At 35.7% G+C, this 24,521-nt stretch overlaps 3 protein-coding genes across 4 annotated transcripts; 1 reads left to right on the plus strand and 2 right to left on the minus strand.

Moving 5' to 3' along the window:
• Positions 1-5,277: 5,277 nt before the first annotated feature.
• Positions 5,278-7,223, plus strand: LOC114394246 (iron-sulfur cluster assembly protein 1-like). The gene is made up of 3 exons (XM_028355919.1): positions 5,278-5,632; positions 5,725-5,779; positions 6,762-7,223. The coding sequence occupies exons 1-3, from the start codon at positions 5,350-5,352 to the stop codon at positions 6,919-6,921; spliced, it is 498 nt and encodes a 165-aa protein (XP_028211720.1). The 5' UTR covers positions 5,278-5,349; the 3' UTR covers positions 6,922-7,223.
• An 858-nt stretch (positions 7,224-8,081) lies between these two features.
• LOC114393824 (inositol-tetrakisphosphate 1-kinase 1-like) lies at positions 8,082-9,364 on the minus strand. Its single transcript, XM_028355283.1, has one exon. It carries the CDS (start codon positions 9,224-9,226, stop codon positions 8,279-8,281), a length of 948 nt encoding a protein of 315 aa, XP_028211084.1. The 5' UTR covers positions 9,227-9,364; the 3' UTR covers positions 8,082-8,278.
• Positions 9,365-9,980: 616 nt separating this feature from the next.
• On the minus strand, positions 9,981-24,162 carry LOC114393822 (transducin beta-like protein 3). 2 transcript variants are annotated; one of them, XR_003662611.1, is made up of 15 exons: positions 23,753-24,162; positions 23,487-23,669; positions 22,664-22,834; positions 22,349-22,563; positions 21,519-21,801; positions 20,474-20,608; positions 20,148-20,266; positions 19,145-19,301; positions 18,652-18,898; positions 18,504-18,580; positions 12,568-12,687; positions 11,478-11,608; positions 11,239-11,413; positions 10,330-10,765; positions 9,981-10,245 (listed from the first exon to the last, which is right to left on the minus strand). XR_003662611.1 is itself a non-coding variant. In XM_028355282.1 (14 exons), exons 1-14 carry the CDS (start codon positions 24,047-24,049, stop codon positions 10,436-10,438), a joined length of 2,640 nt encoding a protein of 879 aa, XP_028211083.1. In that variant the 5' UTR covers positions 24,050-24,162; the 3' UTR covers positions 9,984-10,435. The 2 variants fall into 2 exon arrangements, 1 of the variants encoding a protein (XP_028211083.1); XM_028355282.1 differs by having other exon boundaries at positions 9,984-10,765.
• Between the last annotated feature and the right edge of the window lie 359 nt (positions 24,163-24,521).

Here is a 24,521-nt window from a genome sequence, read left to right on the forward strand (position 1 = left end):
ATGTCGAGTTATACTACGATTTACAATAAGTTATTTCTTGTGTGAAATTCACACTTTAAACATGTTTAATGTAAATCAAATGTGTTGATGATCCTCCAATTTATCATTAAGGGTAGAGCCATCAAAATGGCAATCGGGCCGATCCACTTGACCCTCCATAATGGTCCTAGCAAGCCTTAGCCTTTAATGAGGAGCATTACAGGGCCCCAACCCATACAACCCCACTTAATATGGGGTCAGGGTTTGGGTCATATTATTTTAAAAAGAAAGTTTTTTCAATTGTCTAAAAATATATATTTTGAAATCAGTTAGTTAGGGTTAATTTTGGTTGACCTTCTCTAGGATTAATTTTAACCGATTTCAACCAACGTAATTTTTAGATGACCTCAATGTGATTTTTTTTTATCTACCTCAACTAAGGTTATTTTTAGTTGACCTCAATCGTGACATTTTTGGTCAATCTTTGCCAAGGCAGTTTTCAGTCAACCTTGACATAATTGTTTTTGGCCAACCTAAGCTAGGGTTATTTTCAGCTTATCTCAACCGTTGTTATTTTTTCCAACAATAACCTAGGGTTATTTTTTACTAACCAAGGCCAAGGATTTATGTGAGGACGATTTACGGCCAACCTTGAAATCTTGATTAGGGTTGTTTTTTATTGTCCTCAACGAAGGTTGATTTTGATTGACCTCTCATAATTGATGCCTTAGGTGTAACATTTGTTAGGATATAATTTTTTTTTCTCGTTATTCTTTATTTTTTTCATTGATAAAAAAGTCATAAGACCACTTAAAAATTCATATGTCACAACAAAAATGCATATTAGAATCACTTAAAAAGTCACACCAATCGCTATTAAATATTTATAATACATATATATTAAACTCATAACAGAAAATAATATTTATGTTCTAAATTTCAAATTGCAATAACAAAACCTTCCAAAGTTCGGTCAGATAATGAGATGTTCTCGCTGGCTGCAAAATTAGGTAAGCCGTACGAAAGAGAGCCTTCGAAAACCAAGCCCCAAATCCGAATATCCGATACGTATCTGTGAAAGCTCGCATCGCACAATAATCTATAGAATGGAACAGGTTTTCTTAATTTTGATTAAAAAATCCGTAACTTCCAAAGCAGCTACCAGTCACTTGAACACACGTCACTGTTACGTGAGTCTCTGTTTAATAGGTTTGATTTTCCATTTTCTTTTTCTAACAAGTAAAAAAATTCTGTAAAGAGAAAATATTATGTAATAGTAAATTATGTAAGCGCACATCATTCTTTTAAGATCTCCAACTAAAACCTGGCATATGAAAAGAATAACTTCTACTCTCTTTTTTTTTTACTGAAAATAAACTCTGCTTAAAAAAAGTTTAATTTATCATTTTATATATATTTCTAACTTTTGAAAGTATTAATTTCTATAAAAGATATATAGTCTTAAATAAATAAATAAGAAGTGATAGCTCAAGTGTTGTTCTGGAATCAAATTAGCTTTCCTTTTTTTTTATCCTTTCAATAAAATAACTCCTCCTTAATTATCATTATTCAATTGAAGTAATTACCATTTACTTTCATAATATGATAACAATTACTTAATTAGAGTGAAAATCATATAACACTATTGACTAATAGGGTAATAATTCTTTGCATTATTTTTTTTGACAAAAATTATTTACATGGTTAGTTGTGCCTTATTTTTTTCTTCTTCTAAAATTTGAGAGAAAATAATCTATGTGTGGAATAATATAAAAGAATTTTACATTGCTAATTACAAATCTGAAAATTTTATTTTTTATAATAATTATCTTAAAAATCATAAATAAATCATCTCAACTAGAAAAAGAAACTTAAGATTCTCAAATGTCAAAATCTCACCATTAATTCTTTTAAACATCTACTTTGTAATAGAAATATATTACTATATTAATAGAACTTATTGAAGGGCTAAGATCTCATCCGGTTATAATTGTAGAGGATTCATTTCCTTAAAAGTGATATCCATCATGATTTATAACTGACTAATAATTTACAAAGTCAATGCGTAGAAATTACACTAAAAGATTAAACTCTTTAAAAAAAATTAGAGAATATATATTTGATTCGGTTATTCTCCAATCTCATCAAGTATGGAGGTATGGGATTCAATTCTCCTCTTCTGCCTAAATTCCAAGCCATAAAGGTTCCTCTATCAACTATGATCTTAAAAATACCAAACGTATCTAACAGGACTCGATCTCCATGTAATCTCTAATTGAAATCTATGGTAATTTGTACTGTGATTATGAACATCTTGAAAAAGTGACTTTTTAAAACAATATAAGTTAGGTGATGATGAGCACAATTACCTAATACACTCATACTCAAAATAGTTATAATAATTTATTCAAGTATTTTAATAATTTTATCATTCTTCTCGTACCGTAAAAAGAATATAATTAAGAAAAAGAATACTATACGCATGCATGCACGAAGAAAAATTAGTGGATTAATGTAAGTATAGTTAACACATTGAGATTATCAACGGTGTTTTATTTTCCTAGTATTAAAAGTAAATTTAACACAAGTTGTTGCTGTTTTAATATGAATTTGAATTTAAAAAGTAAAAATATTTATTTTGTAATAAAAAGTTATTCAGTGCTTTCTATATAAATTTAAGCATGTCGCTAGATGTCAGCCAATGATTATAGATATGAATGCTCAAATTGGATAGTGGGGCTTACTGGTTCCGCTTCCACACAAATAGTGCAGATTAATGGCGTGATGTCAATTGGGAATTGTTATTACTATTGTTTGCATATTATATATATTCCGCTTTGACTCAAGTCCGAAGTTTGGAGATCGAGAAGGGTTATTTTCATCCAGGTATGAGCTCTGTTGGATTCTCACGTTCTGGAATCCATTGAAAGAATGACGATCTTAGAAGCACAACACTATATATGTATGCCACTGGTTTTGAATGTTACAAACGGAGCACTAGATGCAATATAATTATTTGAAATCTTGTTTGAGTCCGATAGCTTAAATTTAAATTATTAATTAAACTAAAATAATTATACATTAATTGATTTTTCAGGTAGCTGAGACATAGTTGTCATTGGTTTTATTATTATGTTAGACGATTTTCAGTCAATTTGGTAAGGGAGTGGGATTATTTAAATATGTTTTCAATGGTAAAAACAAAATTGCTTTATAATCTTGTTATTTTAATCCTCAACCTCCAAATAGGATATTGAGTGTTGATGGTTTGCTTTGACGATCATGTATCACATTTTTATTGGACGTTGACCGTCATGTGTCATATTTTTATTGGATGATAATTTCGTGCACCTAATTAATTAATGTAAACCTTTAATAAAAATACGATATATGATGTGATATATGACAGTCAACATCTAATAAAAACACGATACATGAGATCAAGATAAATAATTAACAATCAACGTCTAATTTCAAATTAAAAAATAAAATAACAAAATTATAAAAAATTTAAAGGACTAATTTTATAAATTAAATTATAAGGGACCAAATTTACAATTTAAAAATAAATATTTACCTTTAAAAAGTAATCTGAAGCACAAATGACAAACAACATATCAGGCTTAAGTGAGAAAGCTAGGCAGCTGTGCATCATACATGTAAGGAAACATCAATCAGTAAATAATAATAGTAATGCAGTGGGAAAACCGTACACGTATGCTTTCGCTTGCTTGTTGATCCAGTGATCCTAACATTTAGATAAGGCGAGACACTTTCGATGATACATGGATTCTAATAATGATTCTAATTCAATGAAGCGTACAATTATAGTAGATTTAGTAGGTTTAGTCATAATTGAGCTATTGATAAAAAAAAAAGTCATAATTGAGCTTTTTTATAAACAATTAGACGATGAATTCCAGCTGGATCTGGACCATTACCACTGTACTTCTCTAGACATGGCCTTAAGGTGTGATGATATACACAATGAAATTCATTTGTTGTAACCTTGATACGTTAACCAACAGGAATGGAACATACAAGTTTTAATACACGTGGAAAATCATGAATATATAGCATCCCAAATACTTAATTAAACCTTTACTTCTGATAATTCCTTTCTAGTCTGGCCATCTTGTCCAACCCAGTTGTATCTGTCATTTTTAGCTGATGCAGCTGGAGTTGTGAGACTTCGTTTGTAATCTGCTTTTACCTTTCGGACGCATAAAAAAAAATTGTATACTTCTTCTAGGTGGATTTTTGCTAATAGTCATAATCTAATAGTATTAAGGTGTCTTTCTATTTTATCACTTAAAAAAAAACTTCGTATACTCCTAATTGTCACTCAAATTTAGTATCTATTATAGAATTTTACTGGTTGGTGCATTATCTCCTTCTCAAATTTATCTAAAAAATCACTGTTCTTGTTTGTCTAGTTATATTATTAAAATTATCATTATTTTTCATCTATCTAGTTTCTACCATTTTGTTCATCACGATGCTCTATACTACTATTAGAAGTCATAAAGTCACCCTTTTAATAAAACATTTACATTTATTTTTTCTTTTGGTCAACAAACATTTGCAATTCTGGACCCATGACAACCTACTTCCTGCATTTGCAATTCTATAGAATGAGCGTTATTTGAATTTTAGAATGGGTGCAGGAAACAACGGCACTTAGGGGCTGTTGCTATGCACACCCATCATAATTGGTGGTACACCCAGAAAAACTATGAAATTTCATTTTTTGCCCTCATAAAAATCATACATGTAAACAAATTAATTATTAGATCAAAATTAATTGTCATAAAATTTATTATCTAAATTTACATGTGCATTAAATATATATTAAAACTTTTATTTTTATATATAACGATATTAATTATTTTATAACATAATTGACCTATTAAATCAATTGGTTATATACAGATTGGACAATTCATATGAGACTTATGGATTAACCAATTTGTATTGGGTTTACATATTTACCAATCCATATGAGACTTATAGATTGACAATTCGCATTGGGCTTATGGATTCATCAATTCGTATCAGTTTTATGGAAGGGTGAAAATGAAATTTTACTGTTTTGCTGGGTGTATCAGCAATTGTCAGAGTGCGCATAGCAACAGCCCCATTAGGGACTTGGAAGAGCCCAGCCCATTCTGAAATTAAGAATAGGCCCAAAATAACTCTAAGCAAAGCATCTTCCTAGTTAGCGGTTCATATCCACAATTTTATTAATTAAATTAATTTAGTTCCTTGCAAAAAAAAACAAAATAAAATAAGCGAGTTGTTATTATTTTCCTTCCCATTTTCGTGGCATTCCTCTCTCTCGTGTCGGGTGAAGGGAAAAATCAAATCAACATGCTGAGAGTGGGCGCAAAGAGGGTTTTGGAAACGACGTTGTTTGGGGTTAGGGTTCCGGCGAGGCTGTACCACGAGAGGGTTGTGGATCACTACGACAACCCCCGGAACGTTGGATCGTTTGACAAGAACGACCCGAGCGTGGGGACGGGTTTGGTGGGGGCCCCGGCGTGCGGCGATGTGATGAAGCTCCAGATTAAGGTCGACGACAAAACCGGAAAAATCGTCGATGCTCGATTCAAAACTTTCGGCTGTGGCTCCGCCATTGCTTCTTCCTCCGTCGGTAACGAACATTGCTCTCTGTTTTCTGATCTTCATTTTGTTCTATTCTTTCACCATTGAGCTTGTTTCTGATGTATCTGTATGTATATGCAGCTACTGAGTGGGTGAAGGGAAGGCAAATGGAGGAAGTTCTGACTATAAAAAATACGTAAGTATACATAACATTATACATACACTTATGTAGTGTTTCTCTAAGATACAATGTCGCATAATATGATATTTGATGATGCATTGGATAACAGTATAACACTGGATAGGGTAAAGTTTTATATTTTTTTACAGTAACTTTTATATACTATATTCATCTATGTTTGTTATGTTGTGCTAATCTTCTGGGTAAGACAACAGAACACAGCTTACGTTTTGTATAAAAGAAAAACCTTTGTGGAGCGATGGGGTAGTGATTGAAGATGTGTTGTTTTTAAGTATGTGCTGATCACTTTTGCCTCTGCTTGTAGCTTATTTCAGAATTACTTACACCTTCTGTTTTTTTTTGCTTTTTTTTTTTGTCCTTTGCTATGTACTGGCTTTAGGAGTTTAGTACTGCCAGATAGTCTATCAAGCACTAACACTTTAATTTACTTCATATATCTGCATCCAATATGCATTTTATACCAATACTCTTGGATATTTCACACATACATATATGTGAAGTATCCAAGCCTTCAATGTTGTGAAAATTCAATTACTACATACAACTATTCAAGTCATAGAAGCATCTATAATTAAAAACATAGAAAACTGTCCCTTGATGAATCAACAAAGGAAATTGTCCTCTTTAAGGATAATTTCAAGAAAGGAATGAGATTAATATTAATATATTATTCCTATTTGTAGACGATGGGAAGTGATTTATCAAGACTGATTTATAATTTTTATTTTATTTAGTAATATCCAAGAAGTACGTTTTAAATTTATTATCTTTTATGAATTTGTATACATATTTATATGTGTATATATGGTACCCTATAAAAATTTTGAATAATCGAATCAGATACATATTTTATCAGATAAACGTATCCTCTTTAGGCATCATGGCAAAATAGTTATAGTTTTGGTTATGCTTTCATGATGGATAGTTCTGGTTTGTTGTTGAGATCTTGATGTGGCAAATAAGCAATGTCCTGCAGTGAAATTGCAAAGCATCTTTCACTTCCACCAGTTAAGCTCCACTGCAGCATGCTTGCTGAAGATGCTATCAAAGCGGCCGTTAAAGACTATGAAGCTAAGCGTGCTAAGGCAACTGCTAGCGGAGAGGCAGCAACAGAAGAGAAGCCTGCCACTGCATGATTTCTTTCATATATAGAAAGAATGATGACGAAAACAACCGTTTGTTTGTTTGTTTATTCTTAATCAGTTTCTTATCGAAGAGCACCTTCACTTGAGACTTTGGGTTGGACTTAGCTGGAGAGTATTCACATTCTGTGAACTAAATATTTGAAATGCCAGCTATGGTTTGTTATCTTCTCGGTTTGTATTTAGTAGTACTGCATTATTAAATGTGTAAGAATGCTATAAAGCAGATTTGAATGTTTGAAAGTTCCCCAATACAATTAAGTGAATAGCATGATATTTTCACAAGTTTTGTTCCCGAAGTCCTATTTTTGTAATATATTTGTTTTTTTTCTTCTTTTTATTTGGTGAATTTGCAATTCGACTTTATTATCTTGAAATGAAAATATAACGTGTCCTTGACTAATATGAAGCTCAAGTGTAAGGGTATTCTATATTTTTTGTTTTAAAATTAGTAGAATTGATTTTGACAAAATTAATTTTAAACTAATCAATCAAGATGTGTGTCCAAATTAATCTCAACTACAGATTTTACTTTACAATGTATAAATGCGTGATGGAACATCTTCTTGCCTAAAGCGTGGCCGAAAAAAACCGGAGAAAATTGAAGATCCGTATGGCAGGCGCGACCTGGGGGATGTGGAATTGTTCAATTAAGTGCAGACAACATGGCAAAAAGATTATTTTCTTTTTTATTATAGACGAATGAAAATTCATGGTGGAGTAGTAGAATAAAGCTTATGCATAAAGTAGCAAAGCATAGAACCAGATTCTGAAGGAACTCCGAGTTGAGGTACTATCAAGAAAGACAAGGTCTAGAAGACTCTTGACCATTAAAAAAACTCGAGAGGCGAATAAACGATGCCTAGGATTAATAAGACTGGAATTTACTGTTCCTAAAAATAAAAATGAGGTTTCTGCATTTAGATGGACTAGTATGTTTTTTTGTCAAATATTTTAAAAATGAATCGAGAAATTATCTTAGAAAAATATCAATTCAGTGGGTTTTGGAGTGTTCCAAAGCGAAGGCAAGGGATTCATCATACCAATACAGTTATCCGAGCAAAAATGAATGTGGTACATTTAACATCCTCGTTCCAAACCAAGTTTTATGCAAGGGCACTGGACACTACAGTTGAGACTAGTGAAACTTCAAATGATCAAAACACCCCAAATCAAATATAACAGGTGCAATATCAATTATCAAGTAACACCACCAATCAATATCATTCTCGAAAACGACATACAAAAGAGGAAGGACTTTAAAACAGCATAACAAAAATGATTAGACAACAGTGTAAATGTGTAATAACATCATCGATCATCCTCGGACTTTCAACTATTTGCCTACGCACTACGCAGTCTTGGAGCGTACAATGTCCAACAAAAAATCGGTGATAAAAGGCTCATAAGAGGGCAATTTCGCATACCCGGGAAAGTAATTGATATCAATAACGAGGTACCTTGTCGGTTCCTTACCATCTCTAATGACATCAACGTTAAAAAGGTTAAGTCCCAATGCCTCCCTCAATCCCCTCGCCAACTCACCCACCAAACTCTGCGGAGGCATTTCAGCGTCCTCAACGGCGCCGCCACCCTCGTCTTCAACCCCCAAACTCGACACACGAGAAAACGGCAGCGACCCCCTTAACACTTTCAGCTTCTCTTCCGTTATGTCACCCAAAGACTTGCGCTTTACGCAATTCACGCGCTGCCCAGCAACGTAAATCTTGAACACGACCCCGCCGTGATTCACGAACTCTTGCAGCACCATGGGAACGCTCAACGCGTGGAGTCCCTCCTCGTCGAAAACCAAACACAGTTCGTGAGAGCCGGCGCCGCCGTCAGCCGCCAGCGGTTTCGCAATCACCGGGAACCGCAAGCCCTGTTCTTCTTCGAATTTGTGCAAATCGAAGGATTTGGGTTCGTTCACAACCACTTGCTTTGGAACCCCAATGGTGGCGTTTTCGAGGGAAAATTGTAAGTGGGTCACTGCGTCGAGCATTGAAACCCGGTTGTGCAGGCGATCCACCAGCTCGGGAGGGTCGATGATTACGGTGTTTGGGTGTTTGGATGAGAATTGTTGGAGGAGGTTTTTCCAGTGTTGGGTGTGGAGTTTGTGAATGATGCAGTGGAAAGGACCTTGTTGTTGTAAGGGTGCGGTGGGGTCGATTTGGACGAGATCGATGCTGTGTTGTTTGGCGTGATCGAGGAGTGAGGGTTGAATGAAGCTTTCGACTTTCTTGCCTTGGAGAGCATAGCCCACACGGTACCTCTGACCTGCTACTTCCGACTCGGACATGTCTGGTTTTTGTGGGAGCTGCTGTGTATCAATTCAATAGCAATGCAAATGAAGTACAGAACATAAATGGTATTACATAAATTGTGAAGTACAAGTCACACGAGGACAATTAAAGTTATTCCTCGCTATGATAAATGTATATCAGAATCAATTACTTATAATGCAAAATTACTAAGAACTACGCGTGGGTTTAGGACATCAAAGATGAAAATATATCTTTGACTATTCACTTTGAATTTGTGAGAAAGACCTAAATTTAATCCTGACAAAATAAAGAGACAAAAAACTTTCAAGTGTATCTAAATCTCAGACCCAAAATTAATCTCATAATCAACTCAAACAATTAAATCTTAAAAGAATACCTTGAAATCCCATCATAAAGTAAAAAATCCTAATTAGGGTGGTTAAAAAAATATGAAATAAAATAAAATAAAAATTAAATTTTAGAATTACAAGTTTTCAATTCTAGAAAAGTTGCACTTAATTTTTAATATCACAAGGTTTCAACTACTAAAAGAGTTCAACTAATGGTAACTGCTATCTGCATACCAAGTTTAGCAATAGAGTTTCCCTCATACTATCCATCTATGCCAGTACAATGTTAATGAAACAGGACACGCACCGTGGCCATTAGAATCTTTGCCTAGCTAGCACTAGAACCACGAAACCACTCGACAAAAGTTTCTATCCAAGTTAGTAACGGCGAAACAAATAAAGCTGGTAACACGATATTGTTGAGAACACGCACAACACATTCAGAACAGAAGAAAAATAATATTACACCCTTTTGAAATATACGGATTTTGCTTATATTTGAAAGCTAAGACAAACCAAAAGGAAGTTAGAGAACAAGGAATTGACAATTGATCATAATAAGAATTATGTGGATCAAAATTACTACGATTGCCTTTTCATGCTATCTTTGCAGCGCCTCAGCGTCTCTCACAATAACTTTCTTTTGTTAAGACAGCTGAAGAAACATTTCTATACCACGTGATGAGCAGGACAGGAAAACCAACCTACATGAAAGAATAAATACTGATACAATTACAGTGGCTGGCTATGCTTACATCTTCTTAATTGACAGCAATACTTCGGCTTACATTTTATCAAATGACAGCAAGATTTCAAAATTTGGATGAATCAAAACAGCTCTTCCATCGATCAACCAACATATGTATACATGAGAAGACGATGAAAGCACCAATCCTATGCCTGTAATTGTATAGATTCGACCTTGTTGTAAGCTACATTCTTAACTTTCTTATGGGAACCATGTTTTGATTTGTTTGATTTCCTTTTCTTTGAAGCGGTAATTTCATTAGTGTCATTTTCTTTGTCCGGATCTGGAATGCCAATTTCAGACTGCAACAGTAACTCAGTCTTTGATTCTGTCAGTTGAGCTTGTGGTTCAATAACAGACATTCCTGATAGAATGTAGTCTAACAAAAATGTGCTTCTAACAAGTCTATCTATCCTGCCAAAATGCCTTTGACTATACGGGATAAGACCTTCAAGATATTCACCAATCCCTTTAATCTGAAATGACCCAAAAAAAATGTCAGTTAAACATGGTGGTTTTTCCTTTCCCCCAAGAAATTTAACTAACACGCACAATAGGCCAAAACCCTTGCAAAAATATAAAAATAAAAAGTTAATGCATGGCCAAATTTTAGCATCAGAATTCAATTTAATATCAGCTTGAAGAACATCAATACAGTTTGACTAGTGCCAACTATCATATATTTCTAGAAGATTTTTTTATTTGCATTAGAATGAACAATATAATCTGGCCAAATAATAGAATCAATATCAATGTCTAACTAAATACTTGAAGCAGCATATGCAGTCTTAAAACAGACAGCAGAATGACAAAACCAGTAAGTATAAGAAGTTCAAAACCATATTCAATAATCAGCCTGAGCAATTCAGTCATTAATCATCATAATATGCAAGAAATGCATGATTAGATGAGCAAAACCTCTAAAAACTTGAAAGAGTAAAAAAAGCACCTGAACAATATCTGTTGGAGGAAAGATGCAGAAAACTCTGAAAAGCACGAACTGAGAAACATAACAAAGCTTTGGTTTTGTATTCCATTCTCGAACATAGTTAAATAATATACGAAGTTCTTCACTATCCAAGCCCTTAAGTGCTCTGTCCATATGATCTTCAGCCTCTCTCTTCCTGCAGAAATATTAGTCAAGTGTATGCCAAAACGATGCAGGCAACAAAATAAACCATTGCTAACCTGCAAAGTTCTGCAAATAGCTCAAAAAGCCTATGAGGCCTGCGCAGTTCAAATGCAATTTGGATTGCTTTAGTATAGTCAGCATCTGAGACAGCATTCTCTAGCTCTTGACCTTTCACAACTCCCTCTTCCTGTATCAACATTAGACATTACAATACTTTCTAACACAAAGAGCACTTGTGATTTGGAAGAGAGGAGTATATAAGAAAATCCTAAAAATTACACATATGGCACAGGTAATGCTTTTGCTTGAAATACTCCATGTCGCTAAAATAAGTTAAATATGTTATAAATAAAATTTAAAAAAATGCCTGAATGAGTTGTCTGGTTATGCGTTTGGTTTGGCTTATTTTGAAGAAACAATTATTTTTGTTGCAGCTTTTTGAGCTTTTGAAAAGAAAAAAAAATCCAAAAAAATAACCTTATATGGATCATACACTTAATGCCAAGGTTATATCACTTGCAAAACCATATAATAGACTCTGTAAAACAACCTAACTCAGCAAGAGATTATTGTGAAAATTAATAATCAATAACGTAACACCACTATATTCAGAAAAGGCAAACCCATAGTAGAAAATGCGTCATTAAATGGTTGGAAAGACTTGGAGATTTATGACCCAACCCCTACACCACCCTTTACCACTTTGCTACAAGAGTAAACTATGATTTCAATCTTGCAACATAACATGTACAAACCACCCTGATAATCTAATTTAATATATCATTAAGGTATTGCTGATTTACAGTTAAAAACATCCTAAACACCTGTTACGTTTTGCAAGATGGTTGACATTAGAAAAAAATGAGCAAGATGCACAAATGCACGACAATTAAACAATGGATGTAATGACTTTTAAATTTTAGTGATAGATGTTTCATTCAGATGACTTCCAAGATTGTGACTGATCTTGGTCCTTCATTGTTTGTCTTAAATTGATAGAAACAGCAACAGAAAAATTGGAGCAATATGTAATAAGGAATAATTGTAGATCTTAGCCATCATTATGAACAACCATGAAACATGACCTTTGATTTAACTTTCATGCTATTATGAGGTCACCGATATTGAACGATTGGTTTAACTCACCTCTTTACGGAAAGCCTCTTCTTTGTCAGCTGCAGTGGAGTCAAACCATAAATTGACAACAGCATCTCCGCCACCCGTTGCAAGCTTTTCTGTTTTCCTGCCTACAGCCAAGGCCCAAACCTGCAGGCCAAATTTTGTCAGCAAAAGAAAAGGGCAGAGAAAAATGAATTATTAGTGTCTGGGAAAATTCAACACCTGTTTTTAGGCTCTTTTTCAAAGAAAGTGTCTATTCAATTAAAAGGTGTTTTCTACAATTTATTATAATTATGTAATTTTTTAAAAGAAAAAACAGTTTTAGTGCTTTGCTCAGTAGCTAAAAATAGTATCTTCTGGGGGGAAAATAACTCTAAAAATAGTTGCAAGTGTATCATAGGATGCCATTTTTCTAAGCTTTAAATAAATGATCCCTTTTTGTGGGAAAAGTGGAAACGAGAACCTTGTACAAACCATATAGTTGCAAGGGTATTTTGGGAAAAGTTATGAATAAAACAAGAATCTTGGTATATAACAGAACAGAGTCTATTTAGATACTTACTCAGTCTCAAACTAATTTTTAAGATCCAAACCAGCTAAAATGTTTACATTAATGGTTAATTGTGTACTTAAATATGTGATGACCAGCTATATTATATAAACTATCTTATCTTAGAGAGCAAGAAGAAAACCAAAGATGTGTCATTGCCAAAATATAATCTACACACTAGTGACAGTACACACTCTTTGTTGAATGTTGAATATTTCTTTTGTATTTTAGCTTTGTTTGGTAGCTTAATCTGTAAGCCTTATTCAGAAGGCAGGAGTGAGATGTCACTGTCATCTCTCCTCTCTCTTTTTTGTATCCTATATATATGTAACATTTTGAATCTAATAAAGCTGAGAGAGAAAGTGAGGTTTTGACTCCTCCTCACCTTCATTTCAAGTTGGCATCAGAGCAGGTGTCATCCGCCGTCGCCCGCCGTCGTCGCAACCGCCGCCGTCTGCCGCCGCCGCCGCCACTTTCCGGCGGCCATTTCTCCGGCGAAGCCAGGGTTAGGCTCGCCTTGGGAAGCGCGAGCCAGCCGGCCAACTCGCGTCGGCAACGGAGCAGCCACGCGCCGCCACCGTCCCGCGCGTCCTCCGGCGCGTGCAGTCCACGCGTCGCTGTCCCGGCGCCGGAATCGCGCCGCGCCTCCGCCGTTCTCTTGGTCGGCTTCTCCTGAGTCCGTTCCAGCCCTTAGTTTCCAGTTTCGTCACCTGGAACGCAACAGCCCTATTCTCTCCACCTTTTTGCTCCCTTAGGGTTTCACCTTGTGGGTCAAAATGGCCCTGGACTTGTTTTCTCCTTCTCCGGGACTCCAACCATCACAGCTGCTAAACTCAATTGGAAAAATTACCCCTCATGGTCTGCTTCCGTAGAACTTTGGTTTCTTGGTCAAGGACACCATGACCACTTGGAGAAAGCTTCCGATTCTGTTTCAAGTGACAAAAGAGCCGAATGGGAGAAGCTTGATTATCAACTGTGTGCTGTGTTATGGCAATCAGTTGAGCCGGATATTTTGGATATCCTTAGATCATTTAAAACGTGTCGTTCCTTTTGGAAGAAGGCTCAAGAAATTTTTGCCAATGATATTCAGAGCTTATTTGATGCAACCATGAAGGTTACAGCCCTCAAGCAAACCAGCCATGACATGATTGCTCATGTGGGTAAGGCTCGGGCTGCCGTGGAAGAGCTGAGAAAGTTTCTTGTGGCTGATTCATTAGAAGAAGTGAACAGGAAACTGGACAAGTTTTACATGGTCCTTATCCTGAGAAGCTTACACTCAAACTTTGATCATGTTCGTGATCAAGTACTCGCTGGGGATCAGGTTCCATCCATGGATTCTCTCATCACTAGGCTTCTCCGTGTGCCTCACTTATCGAAGAATGAAAATCCTACTGATAGTGTAGAGACGTCAGCAATGGTTGCATCACGTGGTAGAGGAGGCGGTCGCAACAGCAGAGGAGGCCGCAATGGAAGGGGTGGACGTCCTCATTGCACCTACTGCAAGAGGATGGGTCACACCCAAGAGAATTGTTATTCGTTGCATGGGTTTCCTGACAAGGTTGCACAGGTTTCTAGATCAGAGAAAGCAGAGTCTAAGTTCTCTGATGAGGAGTATCAGGAGTATTTGAAGCTCAAATCCGAGAGACCCAGCAACTAAGCTCAATCCTCATCTGTACCCTGTTTTTCAACAGCTTGTATCTCTCAATCAATTGAAGGTCCTAGTCCTTGGATACTCGACTCAGGTGCCTCTGACCATATTTCTGGTAATAAGTCTTCCTTTTCATCCTTTTCCTTACCAAAAATTCCTCACCTCGTCACTGTAGCTAATGGCTCCAAGGTTGCGTCTCAAGGAAGTGGTCAAGTTTCATTGTCTCCTTCCTTGAAATTAAACTCTGTTTTATTCCTTCCGCAGTGTCCCTATAATTTAATCTCACTAAGTCAATTAACTCGTTCGTTAAATTGTTCAGTAACCTTTACTGCTAATTCTTTTGTTATTCAGGAACATGGGACGGGGCGACTGATTGGAGAAGGACATGAATCACGAGGACTTTACTATTTGGAATCCAGTCTACCTGGGTCTTGTTTTGCAATCTCAAAATCCAAACTTTTGCATGATCGTCTAGGACACCCAAGTTTATCAAAATTGAAGATGATGGTCCCTAGTCTTAAGAATCTTCGAGTCTTAGATTGTGAGTCTTGTCAACTAGGAAAACATGTCAGGTCGTCATTTCCTCAAACTGTACAAAGATGTAACTCGGCTTTCTCTACCATTCATTCTGATATTTGGGGACCAAGTCGTGTTACATCTTTTGATTTTCGATATTTTGTAACCTTCATTGATGAATTCTCCAGATGTACTTGGGTTTATTTAATGAAAGACAGATCTGAACTTTTGCCTATATTTGTGTCATTCTACAATGAAATTGAGAATCAATTTGGAAAAACAATTAAAATTTTCAGAAGTGATAATGCTAAAGAGTATTTCTCTCATGATCTTTCTTCTTTTCTGTCTTCCAAAGGTATTCTACATCAATCCACATGTCCTCACACACCACAACAAAATGGTATTGCAGAAAGGAAGAATCGTCATCTTCTTGAAACTGCACGCTCCCTAATGCTAAATTCGAATGTTCCGATACATCATTGGGGAGATGCGGTGCTTACTGCTTGTTTCCTAATAAATCGGATGCCTTCTTCTTCTCTTGAAAACCAAATTCCTCACTCACTTGTCTTTCCTCATGATCCTTTATTTCATGTCTCTCCTAAAGTGTTTGGTTGTACCTGTTTTGTTCATGATTTGTCTCCTGGTTTAGATAAACTCTCTGCTAGGTCAGTCAAATGTGTCTTCCTGGGTTATTCTCGTCTTCAAAAGGGTTACAAATGCTACTCTCCAACCATGAGACGATACTACATGTCTGCAGATGTAACCTTCTTTGAAGACACACCTTTCTTTTCACCCTCCGTGGACCATTCTTCATCTCTTCAGGAAGTTCTTCCTATTCCTTCTCCTTATCCCCTAGATAACTCAGGCCAAAATGTCAGTATTGTTCCATCTTCCTCACCAAATTCACCTGAAGTCATCTTACCACCTCTGACTACAGATCAACACAGGACAAGGCAGATTGGATCTTCAGTACCTAAAGCCTCTCCTAGTGATTCTCGTCCTTCTTCAACCAGTCCTCCACTCATGGATCCGCCCTCTCCTTCCACTTCTTCTCCTCATTCTGATTCACATTGGCCCATTGCCATCAGAAAAGGTACTCGTTCTACTCGTAATCCTCATCCTATTTATAATTTCTTAAGCTATCACCGTTTGTCTCCTTCATACAGTTCCTTTGTTTGTTCATTGTCTTCCCTTGCCATTCCTTCCACTGTCCGTGAGGCACTTGATCATCCTGGCTGGAGACAGGCTATGATTGATGAAATGCAGGCCCTTGAAAATAATGGTACTTGGGAGCTTGTTCCTCTTCCCCCTGGTAAGACCCCTGTGGGTTGTAGGTGGGTCTACACTGTTAAAGTTGGGCCCACTGGTGAGGTTGATCGGCTTAAGGCTCGTTTGGTAGCTAAAGGCTACACACAGGTATATGGCATTGATTACTGTGATACTTTCTCTCCTGTCGCCAAACTCACCACTGTTCGTCTGTTTCTTGCTATGGCTGCTATTCGTCACTGGCCCCTCCATCAGCTTGATATTAAGAATGCCTTTCTCCACGGTGATCTTGAGGAGGATATTTATATGGAGCAACCACCTGGGTTTGTTGCTCAGGGGGAGTATGGCCTTGTGTGTAAGCTTCATCGATCTCTCTATGGGTTGAAGCAATCTCCTCGTGCTTGGTTTGGTAAATTTAGTCATGTTGTTCACATGTTTGGACTGAAACGAAGTGAAGCTGATCACTCTGTATTTTATTGTCATACATCTCCTGGAAAATGTGTTTATCTAATGGTCTATGTTGATGATATAGTGATTACAGGGAATGATGCTACTAAGATCAGCCAGCTAAAAGAGCATCTATTCAGTCATTTTCAGACCAAAGATTTGGGATCTTTGAAGTATTTCCTTGGTATTGAAGTGGCTCAATCAGGAGATGGTGTTGTGATCTCTCAGAGGAAGTATGCCCTTGATATTTTAGAAGAAACAGGTATGCAAAATTGTAGACCTGTTGAAAGTCCTATGGATCCTAATTTGAAGCTCATGGCAGATCAAAGTGAAGTTTATCCTGACCCCGAGAGATATAGGAGGCTTGTGGGAAAACTCATTTACCTTACCATCACTAGACCTGATATCTCCTTTGCTGTGGGAGTGGTTAGCCAATTTATGCAAAATCCTCATTTGGACCATTGGAATGCTGTCATGCGTATTTTGAGGTATATTAAGAGAGCTCCTGGACAAGGGTTGTTGTATGAAGACAAAGGTAATACGCAATTATCAGGATATTGTGATGCTGATTGGGCTGGCTGTCCCATGGATAGGAGGTCTACATCAGGCTATTGTGTCTTCATTGGAGGAAATCTTGTTTCTTGGAAAAGCAAGAAACAGACGGTTGTAGCTCGGTCTAGTGCAGAAGCTGAATATCGATCGATGGCTATGGTTACTTGTGAACTCATGTGGATTAAACAATTTCTGCAAGAATTGAGGTTTTGTGAAGAGTTGCAAATGAAGTTGTATTGTGATAATCAGGCTGCTCTTCATATTGCCTCAAACCCAGTCTTTCATGAAAGGACTAAGCATATAGAGATTGATTGTCATTTCATTCGAGAGAAGCTTCTGTCCAAGGAGATTGTCACTGAGTTCATTGGTTCTAATGACCAGCCAGCGGATATTTTGACTAAGTCCCTAAGAGGACCCAGAATTCAGACTATATGTTCCAAGCTTGGTGCATATGATTTATATGCTCCAGCTTGAGGGGGAGTGTTGAATGTTGAATATTTCTTTTGTATTTTAGCTTTGTTTGGTAGCTTAATCTGTAAGCCTTATTCAGAAGGCAGCAGTGAGATGTCACTGTCATCTCTCCTCTCTCTTTTTTGTATCCTATATATATGTAACATTTTGAATCTAATAAAGCTGAGAGAGAAAGTGAGGTTTTGACTCCTCCTCACCTTCATTTCAAGTCTCTTAAAGAATTAATTAAAGTTCAGAAATAGCATGTGACCAAGGAAAGCATAATTTGAATGTTCAGCACCACATAGAATTTGGCATCACTGATATTGATATAATTCACTGGCTGAAAGCTAATTAGATCAAAACGTAAGCTTATTAATAATAAAAGAACTCTCCTATGGAGAACATTAAGCATGCAACAAATTTAAACCATGTTTTTCCAGGTATATACATCTAGAAAGTAAAAAAAGTATGACATTAAGAATTGAAAGAAAAATCATCAGAAAATAAATATATCAAAGGATCAACTGGCACCTTGTCTTCATGATGATCATAAGTAGCAACACATTCATTAGTTTTTACAGTCCACAGCTTTACTAAGCCATCAGCACCTGAACATTAAGTTGATCAAACATGCAATCAAAATGTTATAAACAAAAAACAGCTACAGATAGCCTCATACCACAAGAAACAATTTGTGTTCCACGAGTAACAAACAATGCTCTTAACACACTTGAAGTGTGTCCTTCAAATGTCTTCAAACAGGAGCCATCAGATATAGCCCATATCCTTATTGTCTTATCACCAGATGCTGTTACTACACATTGATCAACAGGAGAAAATTCTACTGACCAAATTCCTCTTTTATGACCTTTAAATACAACTACAGATACTAGATCTGGAAGTCTCCAAACACAAGCTGTACGATCCTGATGGGATACAAGTAAAACATAATAATAATGATAAGTACAGTGAAAACACTAATGTTCCAAAAATAAAAGGAAAGATAAAGGAAGGAAGGCCAGTGAAGTAGCTAGTGACTATTCTTTCTTCACTTGGAAGCCAGAAGAAAACAAGAAACATACAACTAAGGTGGCAGTCCTTTTTTCTGCAAATAATAAGATTACTTGATTTAAAAGCCCAAAGAAAGCTGCAAGTCAGATATAATTACCAACCTGAGAACCACTACATACTAAACTATCATTTGGAGCAACAGCTACAGAATTTATATCTTTATCATGAGCTGCAACAACAGCTTTTGCTTTTAAATTAATTGGCACTGTCATATTGTCCAAGAGACCATCCATACTCCACACCTTAAGAGTATGATCACTGAAAAAACATTGACAAAGATTGATGAGAAATGAATTTAAACACTACTATCTAAAAGTCAGCAAGTTTAAAATCAATCCATTAAACAGTAAACTTGGTAACATTACAATACTCAGTTCATACAGTAGAATGAACAGGAAGGCCAAATTGTAATGTTTGGGTAAAGTGGCCCATAGCTAGCAGAATATCTAAATACTAAATAAAGTTATATAAATGCAGCTGCCTTGCAGGATTCAGGGAAAACAAAAGGGAAGGAACAGGAGATTAAATTCAGCACAAATTTTCTTATATTAATTCCAATGCTGAAACAAGTTGAGGTGAATTCATTTATACTAGTAACCATTGGAAGCTTGCAGGTGTTTCCGCTTCCACTATCTTTAAAAGAGACGACAACACACAAAAGGTCAATCATGACATTATTAACTTCTAAAATCAAATTACCACTGTTGCAGACCAGGAAAAGTGGAAGACAGCAATCAAAACACCAAAAGATTTGGAAGCTGCTTTCTAACTAGTTTAAGTCAAATTTCTTATTGGTGTTAAATAAAATGCTATTATGAGAATAGAAGATGAAAAAGTTAGCAATACAGATAAGGTTACTTATTGTCTTCTTCCCTCGTAACATTATATTTGAGATTTGAGAATAGATATAAAACCCTTGGCATAACACATTTGATGTTACAACTTTAATGCTCTTTTCATTTGATAGTAAATATTACTAAAAGATTGAACATAAGAAAAACCCTGATAAAGGGAATCCAAAGTAAAGGAACTTGTGGAGAGTAAAAAAATAGATAAGTTCTTTCAATTAATAATCAAAATTGAAATATATACATCAATACTTACCTACTGCCACTAACAAAGAAATCTCGCTTTCTTTTTGAAAAGGCAATGGCTCCAACAGCTCCCATGTGACCTATACCAACTCCAATGCAGTTTGCACTTTCTGGTTCCCATAACCTAACCTATTTGGCAAGTAGACATTTGTTGTGTGATTACTAATTCCTATGTACAAGACTTGAACATAGTGCACTACACACATATTATGAACTCAATAGAGCACCCGTTGTTAACCATGTAACATTGAACTGAAGCACCTCAAACACTTTTTCCCATAGAAAAAAATTTAAAGACTTTACAACAATGTTGAGATCAAAGGGGAGAAAACTTACACTGTTGTCTTTACTTCCAGTAACAATCAGTGGTTTCCCAGAACTTGATACACAGGAGTCAAGGCATAGAACAATTTCAGTGTGACCAGATAAGACATACGAACATGACATAGATGAAAGGTCATAAACCCGAATCTGCAAAGCTCCAGTAGGTTTATACATTAAAGACCAAAATCTTAAACAACATTCTTGCTAGACTATAGAATGTAAAACACAACAAATTGAAGGTTGAAGAATCAATGCTGAAGTTTTTATATTCATCAACCATTAACAGGATTCAATGTTTCATTTATTCTTTTTTGATAATCATTGTTTCAAAATATTAAGACATATTGTTTGCTCTTGTGATAGAACAAGTTTTTGCAACATACTGCTAAGATTTCATTTTTGTTCTTTTTTACTGTTCTTATTCTTGATAAAAATGCACAATTGTGTGTTGAATCACTTAGATTAGATTCACTAAGAAGCAACAATTAGATAATATTTCGAAAAGGATAAAATATGTTTGTTGTTTTATCCAAATATAAGATTGTGAGGTATTGTAAAATGCTCTACTGACAGTTGCAAAATCGGAAATGGACACCCAACAAAATATTTTAATCCTTCTTGCTCTAAACATATGGCATTTGTCCAAAAGACAAAGCAAACTTAAAAAACTAATGAGCTTTTCATGTCACATCACAGCTCAAATTCTATCAGTGGAATCTCATCCCCAAATTTTATATTTATTATAAAAAGGGCGCACCACACTCACTATTTTCCATCCATATAAACATAGGCATGGATCATTAACAATCATCATATTCAGCACTAGTTACATTTACTTCAAGAACACACTAAATCAAATTGAGGGAAGTGACAAGAACAAACACCACAAAATTGTGCACCAAACAAAAACAATATCCTGCAGTAAAGAAAGCTTAGCTTTTTTGTTTCAGTATTGATATGTTCATATTGACTGGGTTGCTAAAAAAGCCATACTCTACTTGAATCACAACAGTTTACGAATTTCTAGATAAAAATGCACATCCCCATACAGCCATACCTGTTCAAGATTTGTAGCAAGAGCAAGGAATTTTTCATCATCCCCAATAAACTTCATATCTACAATCTCTTCATTATATCCCACAAGTCTTTTGGTTAGATTTAATTGCAACAACTGTTCAGTGAAGTCCAGAGAGTAAAACAGAAACTGCTGATCTGCAGTTACACAAAGCAATCCTTGATCTGAGGCAAGCATAACAGCAGAAGTGAAACCCCTACGTGAGCCATCCTCATCCATGCCGGCTGTAACATCTGAAGTTTTTTGCTCAAAGATGCAACCTGCACTGTCAATAGAAAAAAGAAAAAAAAACTAATGCGGTTGTGCATAAATTCCATCTCGATTGATGCAATTATGAAATTGATCTTTCACTTTTTTCAGTATACTTACATCACAAATCAGAAATTTAAGTGTGTTAAAATATGTACAAGCTGCCCCCATAAGAAAAAATATCCAGTGGCAAACACATTCTGTTTCCAATTTTTTAACCTGAATCATTGCATAAGAGCTTGTTTGTTTCTTTTTCATTAAAAAACAACTTTTATTTGGAAAAAAAAATACTTTTTAATATTTTTAGTAAGTTTAAGTTTTTGAAAAATATCAGAATCTAAAAAATATCATATTTCAAAATAAAAAGAATCATTTATAATTTCCACCAAACAAAAAATAACTTCTGCTTTACATAAAATCTTTAAAAAACAAATCACTTTTTTACACTATCTTAAGATCACTTTTTTAAAAGCTTAAGCAAACCCAAGCTAAGTGTAACTAATGCAAAATGTCATAGAACTAGAGATATTTATAATGATGATTGAGAAATCTTCATATATTACCCTTTGGAATTCCATATGCGTACAATGCCTCTTTCACCAACTGTAATGAAATAGAATATTTCGGAACCATCATGTATTTTTGCATTTTGCTGATATAAATCGAGAGATGAAGCAAAAGGACTCCCAGCACCAATTACACAAACAGCTTCAACTGCCTCATTTGTAATGACAGTCTTCTTGCCACTATAACCATGAAGATCCCACAATGTTACAACCTGCAAATATTCCGCACAACATTTTGTTAATTCAGTGGACTATATTCATTTGAAAAGGTAAAGTAAAACAAATAGTAAGATGGAGACTAATAGAGCCTGCCTTATCTCTTCCAGCACTAAGCAGTGTCCATCCGTCTTCAGATAATGCCAAAGAAGTCACTGCTGAGCTATGATTATCTAGTGTTGCAATGCAGTTCTTTTTCTTGGTCTTGGAAATATCCCAAACCCTTACAGTTGCATGATCACCACCATCATCACTGCCAGAAAAAAGCTGAGTGCACCAATGAAGAAAGGTCAAATAAAAAATTGGGAATAGTTAAAAATGAGGAATAGGGTAGGGTTAAACAAAATCAGATTTGCATTAAAAGGACTAAAAGCAAACAATCGTGTCAACTCCTTTATGTCAGTGTTATTAACCCCCACCCCCATCAATCACTAGATTCAGTGCACTTATTTGACATTCACACTAATGGATTGTGTCATTTTACACCACAAAAAGTATTTCACTTCTCCATTGGAAAAACAGGAGAACAAGTCCAGTCCTCATTCGATTAAGCTCAGATTATAACAAGTGATATATCAGTGGTCCAAAATTACGATCTAAGATCTGTTTTGATGAATTTCTCGATGAACACTAATGGGAGAAGAAAATAAAGATAAACTTTTTCCGCATGTTAAAATCAACTTATGCACCTCAACTCTTGAAGAAGTTAGATGAGAGTGTTTGTATGAGCATAAGTTAATTTTAACTTGTGAGAGAAGTTTAATTCATTTGATCTTCTTATTTTCTTATCTTATTAAGTACTTGTTGTGAAGTTTATACAAACAGGGACTAATACTTCACTCTTGCACAAACATATCAATCGGTTCAGACAGTAAAATGCTCGCTGGCACAACACAATCAAATAAAAGCATTAACTCACAAGCTGCTTCTCAGGATCGGAATGGAACATAACACAAGAAACAACACCACCGTGACCTTTAAAGTAGTGAGTGCAGTAACCACCATCCACATCCCACACTAGAACCTTCCTATCTGCTCCACCAGTAGCAAGCAACCCTCCAGAAGGGTGACACGTCATGCACATAACCGGACCCTCGTGACCCTACACCAAACGCGCACATTAGCAGACACGAACACATTATTATTAATTGAAAGAAATGAAAGGGGAATAATACGGTGCGGTACCTTCCAGGAGCGGACGCACTTAAGCGTGGACAAGTCCCAGACTCTGATTTGGCGGGAGTGGCCGGAGGAGAAGAGGAGGCGGTCGTCGGGGCTGAGAGCCAAGGCGGTGAAGGATTCAGAGTCGGCATCGAGGGTGGAGCGTATGGCGGCAGTGGCTGAATCGACGATCTTGATGGACTCGCCGCAGGCGCAGGCGATGAAGGAGGAGTCCGATGAGACGACGAAGGGGCCGCCAGTGTAGAACTGCTGCAGAGCGGGGACGCAGCGGTAGTTGGTCTTCAATCGTAGGGGCTCCATTGGGCAAATTGCCGCTACTGTGATTCGAAGACAGTGTTGGTTAGGGTTTAGGGTTTTGTTTTGCTTTGAGTTTTTTATGTACCAGCGTTAGTTCACGGTCGGATCGGATAGGATATGGTGAATCTCTCATTCGACTCGACATAATTATATTAAATTATTTTAAAGTGTTCGAATCGAAAATATGATTCAATTAAGATTTAATCATCGATTGAATAATTAGTTATATTTTTTTAAAACAGATCTAACCTTACCCAATCAAAATAATTAAATTTATTATAATAAATTAACTATTAAATATAAAATTCATTAATTTTTAGCACACATAATTTATTAAATTAAATTACTCATGTTTTTTTTCTTTTTAAATTTTTCCTTTTATCCATGTCTTAGATTTTATTTATGTTTTTCATGTTAATACAATATTTTATTTTTAGAAAAAAAAAATTATATATTAATAGTATAAAAAAAATTA

This window comes from Glycine soja, chromosome 17, assembly GCF_004193775.1.
Source record: "Glycine soja cultivar W05 chromosome 17, ASM419377v2, whole genome shotgun sequence".
NCBI lineage: Eukaryota > Viridiplantae > Streptophyta > Magnoliopsida > Fabales > Fabaceae > Glycine > Glycine soja.

Coding starts and splice junctions, on each gene's coding strand:
- LOC114394246 (XM_028355919.1), top strand. CDS start 5,350: ATGCTGAGAGTGGGCGCAAAGAGGGTTTTGGAAACGACGTTGTTTGGG. Junction 5,633..5,724: donor CATTGCTTCTTCCTCCGTCG/GTAACGAACATT, acceptor ATGTATATGCAG/CTACTGAGTGGGTGAAGGGA. Junction 5,780..6,761: donor GTTCTGACTATAAAAAATAC/GTAAGTATACAT, acceptor AATGTCCTGCAG/TGAAATTGCAAAGCATCTTT.
- LOC114393824 (XM_028355283.1), bottom strand. CDS start 9,226: ATGTCCGAGTCGGAAGTAGCAGGTCAGAGGTACCGTGTGGGCTATGCT.
- LOC114393822 (XM_028355282.1), bottom strand. CDS start 24,049: ATGGAGCCCCTACGATTGAAGACCAACTACCGCTGCGTCCCCGCTCTG. Junction 22,564..22,663: donor TTAGTGCTGGAAGAGATAAG/GCAGGCTCTATT, acceptor GAATATTTGCAG/GTTGTAACATTGTGGGATCT. Junction 20,267..20,473: donor CTGGAAGTAAAGACAACAGT/GTAAGTTTTCTC, acceptor CTTGCCAAATAG/GTTAGGTTATGGGAACCAGA.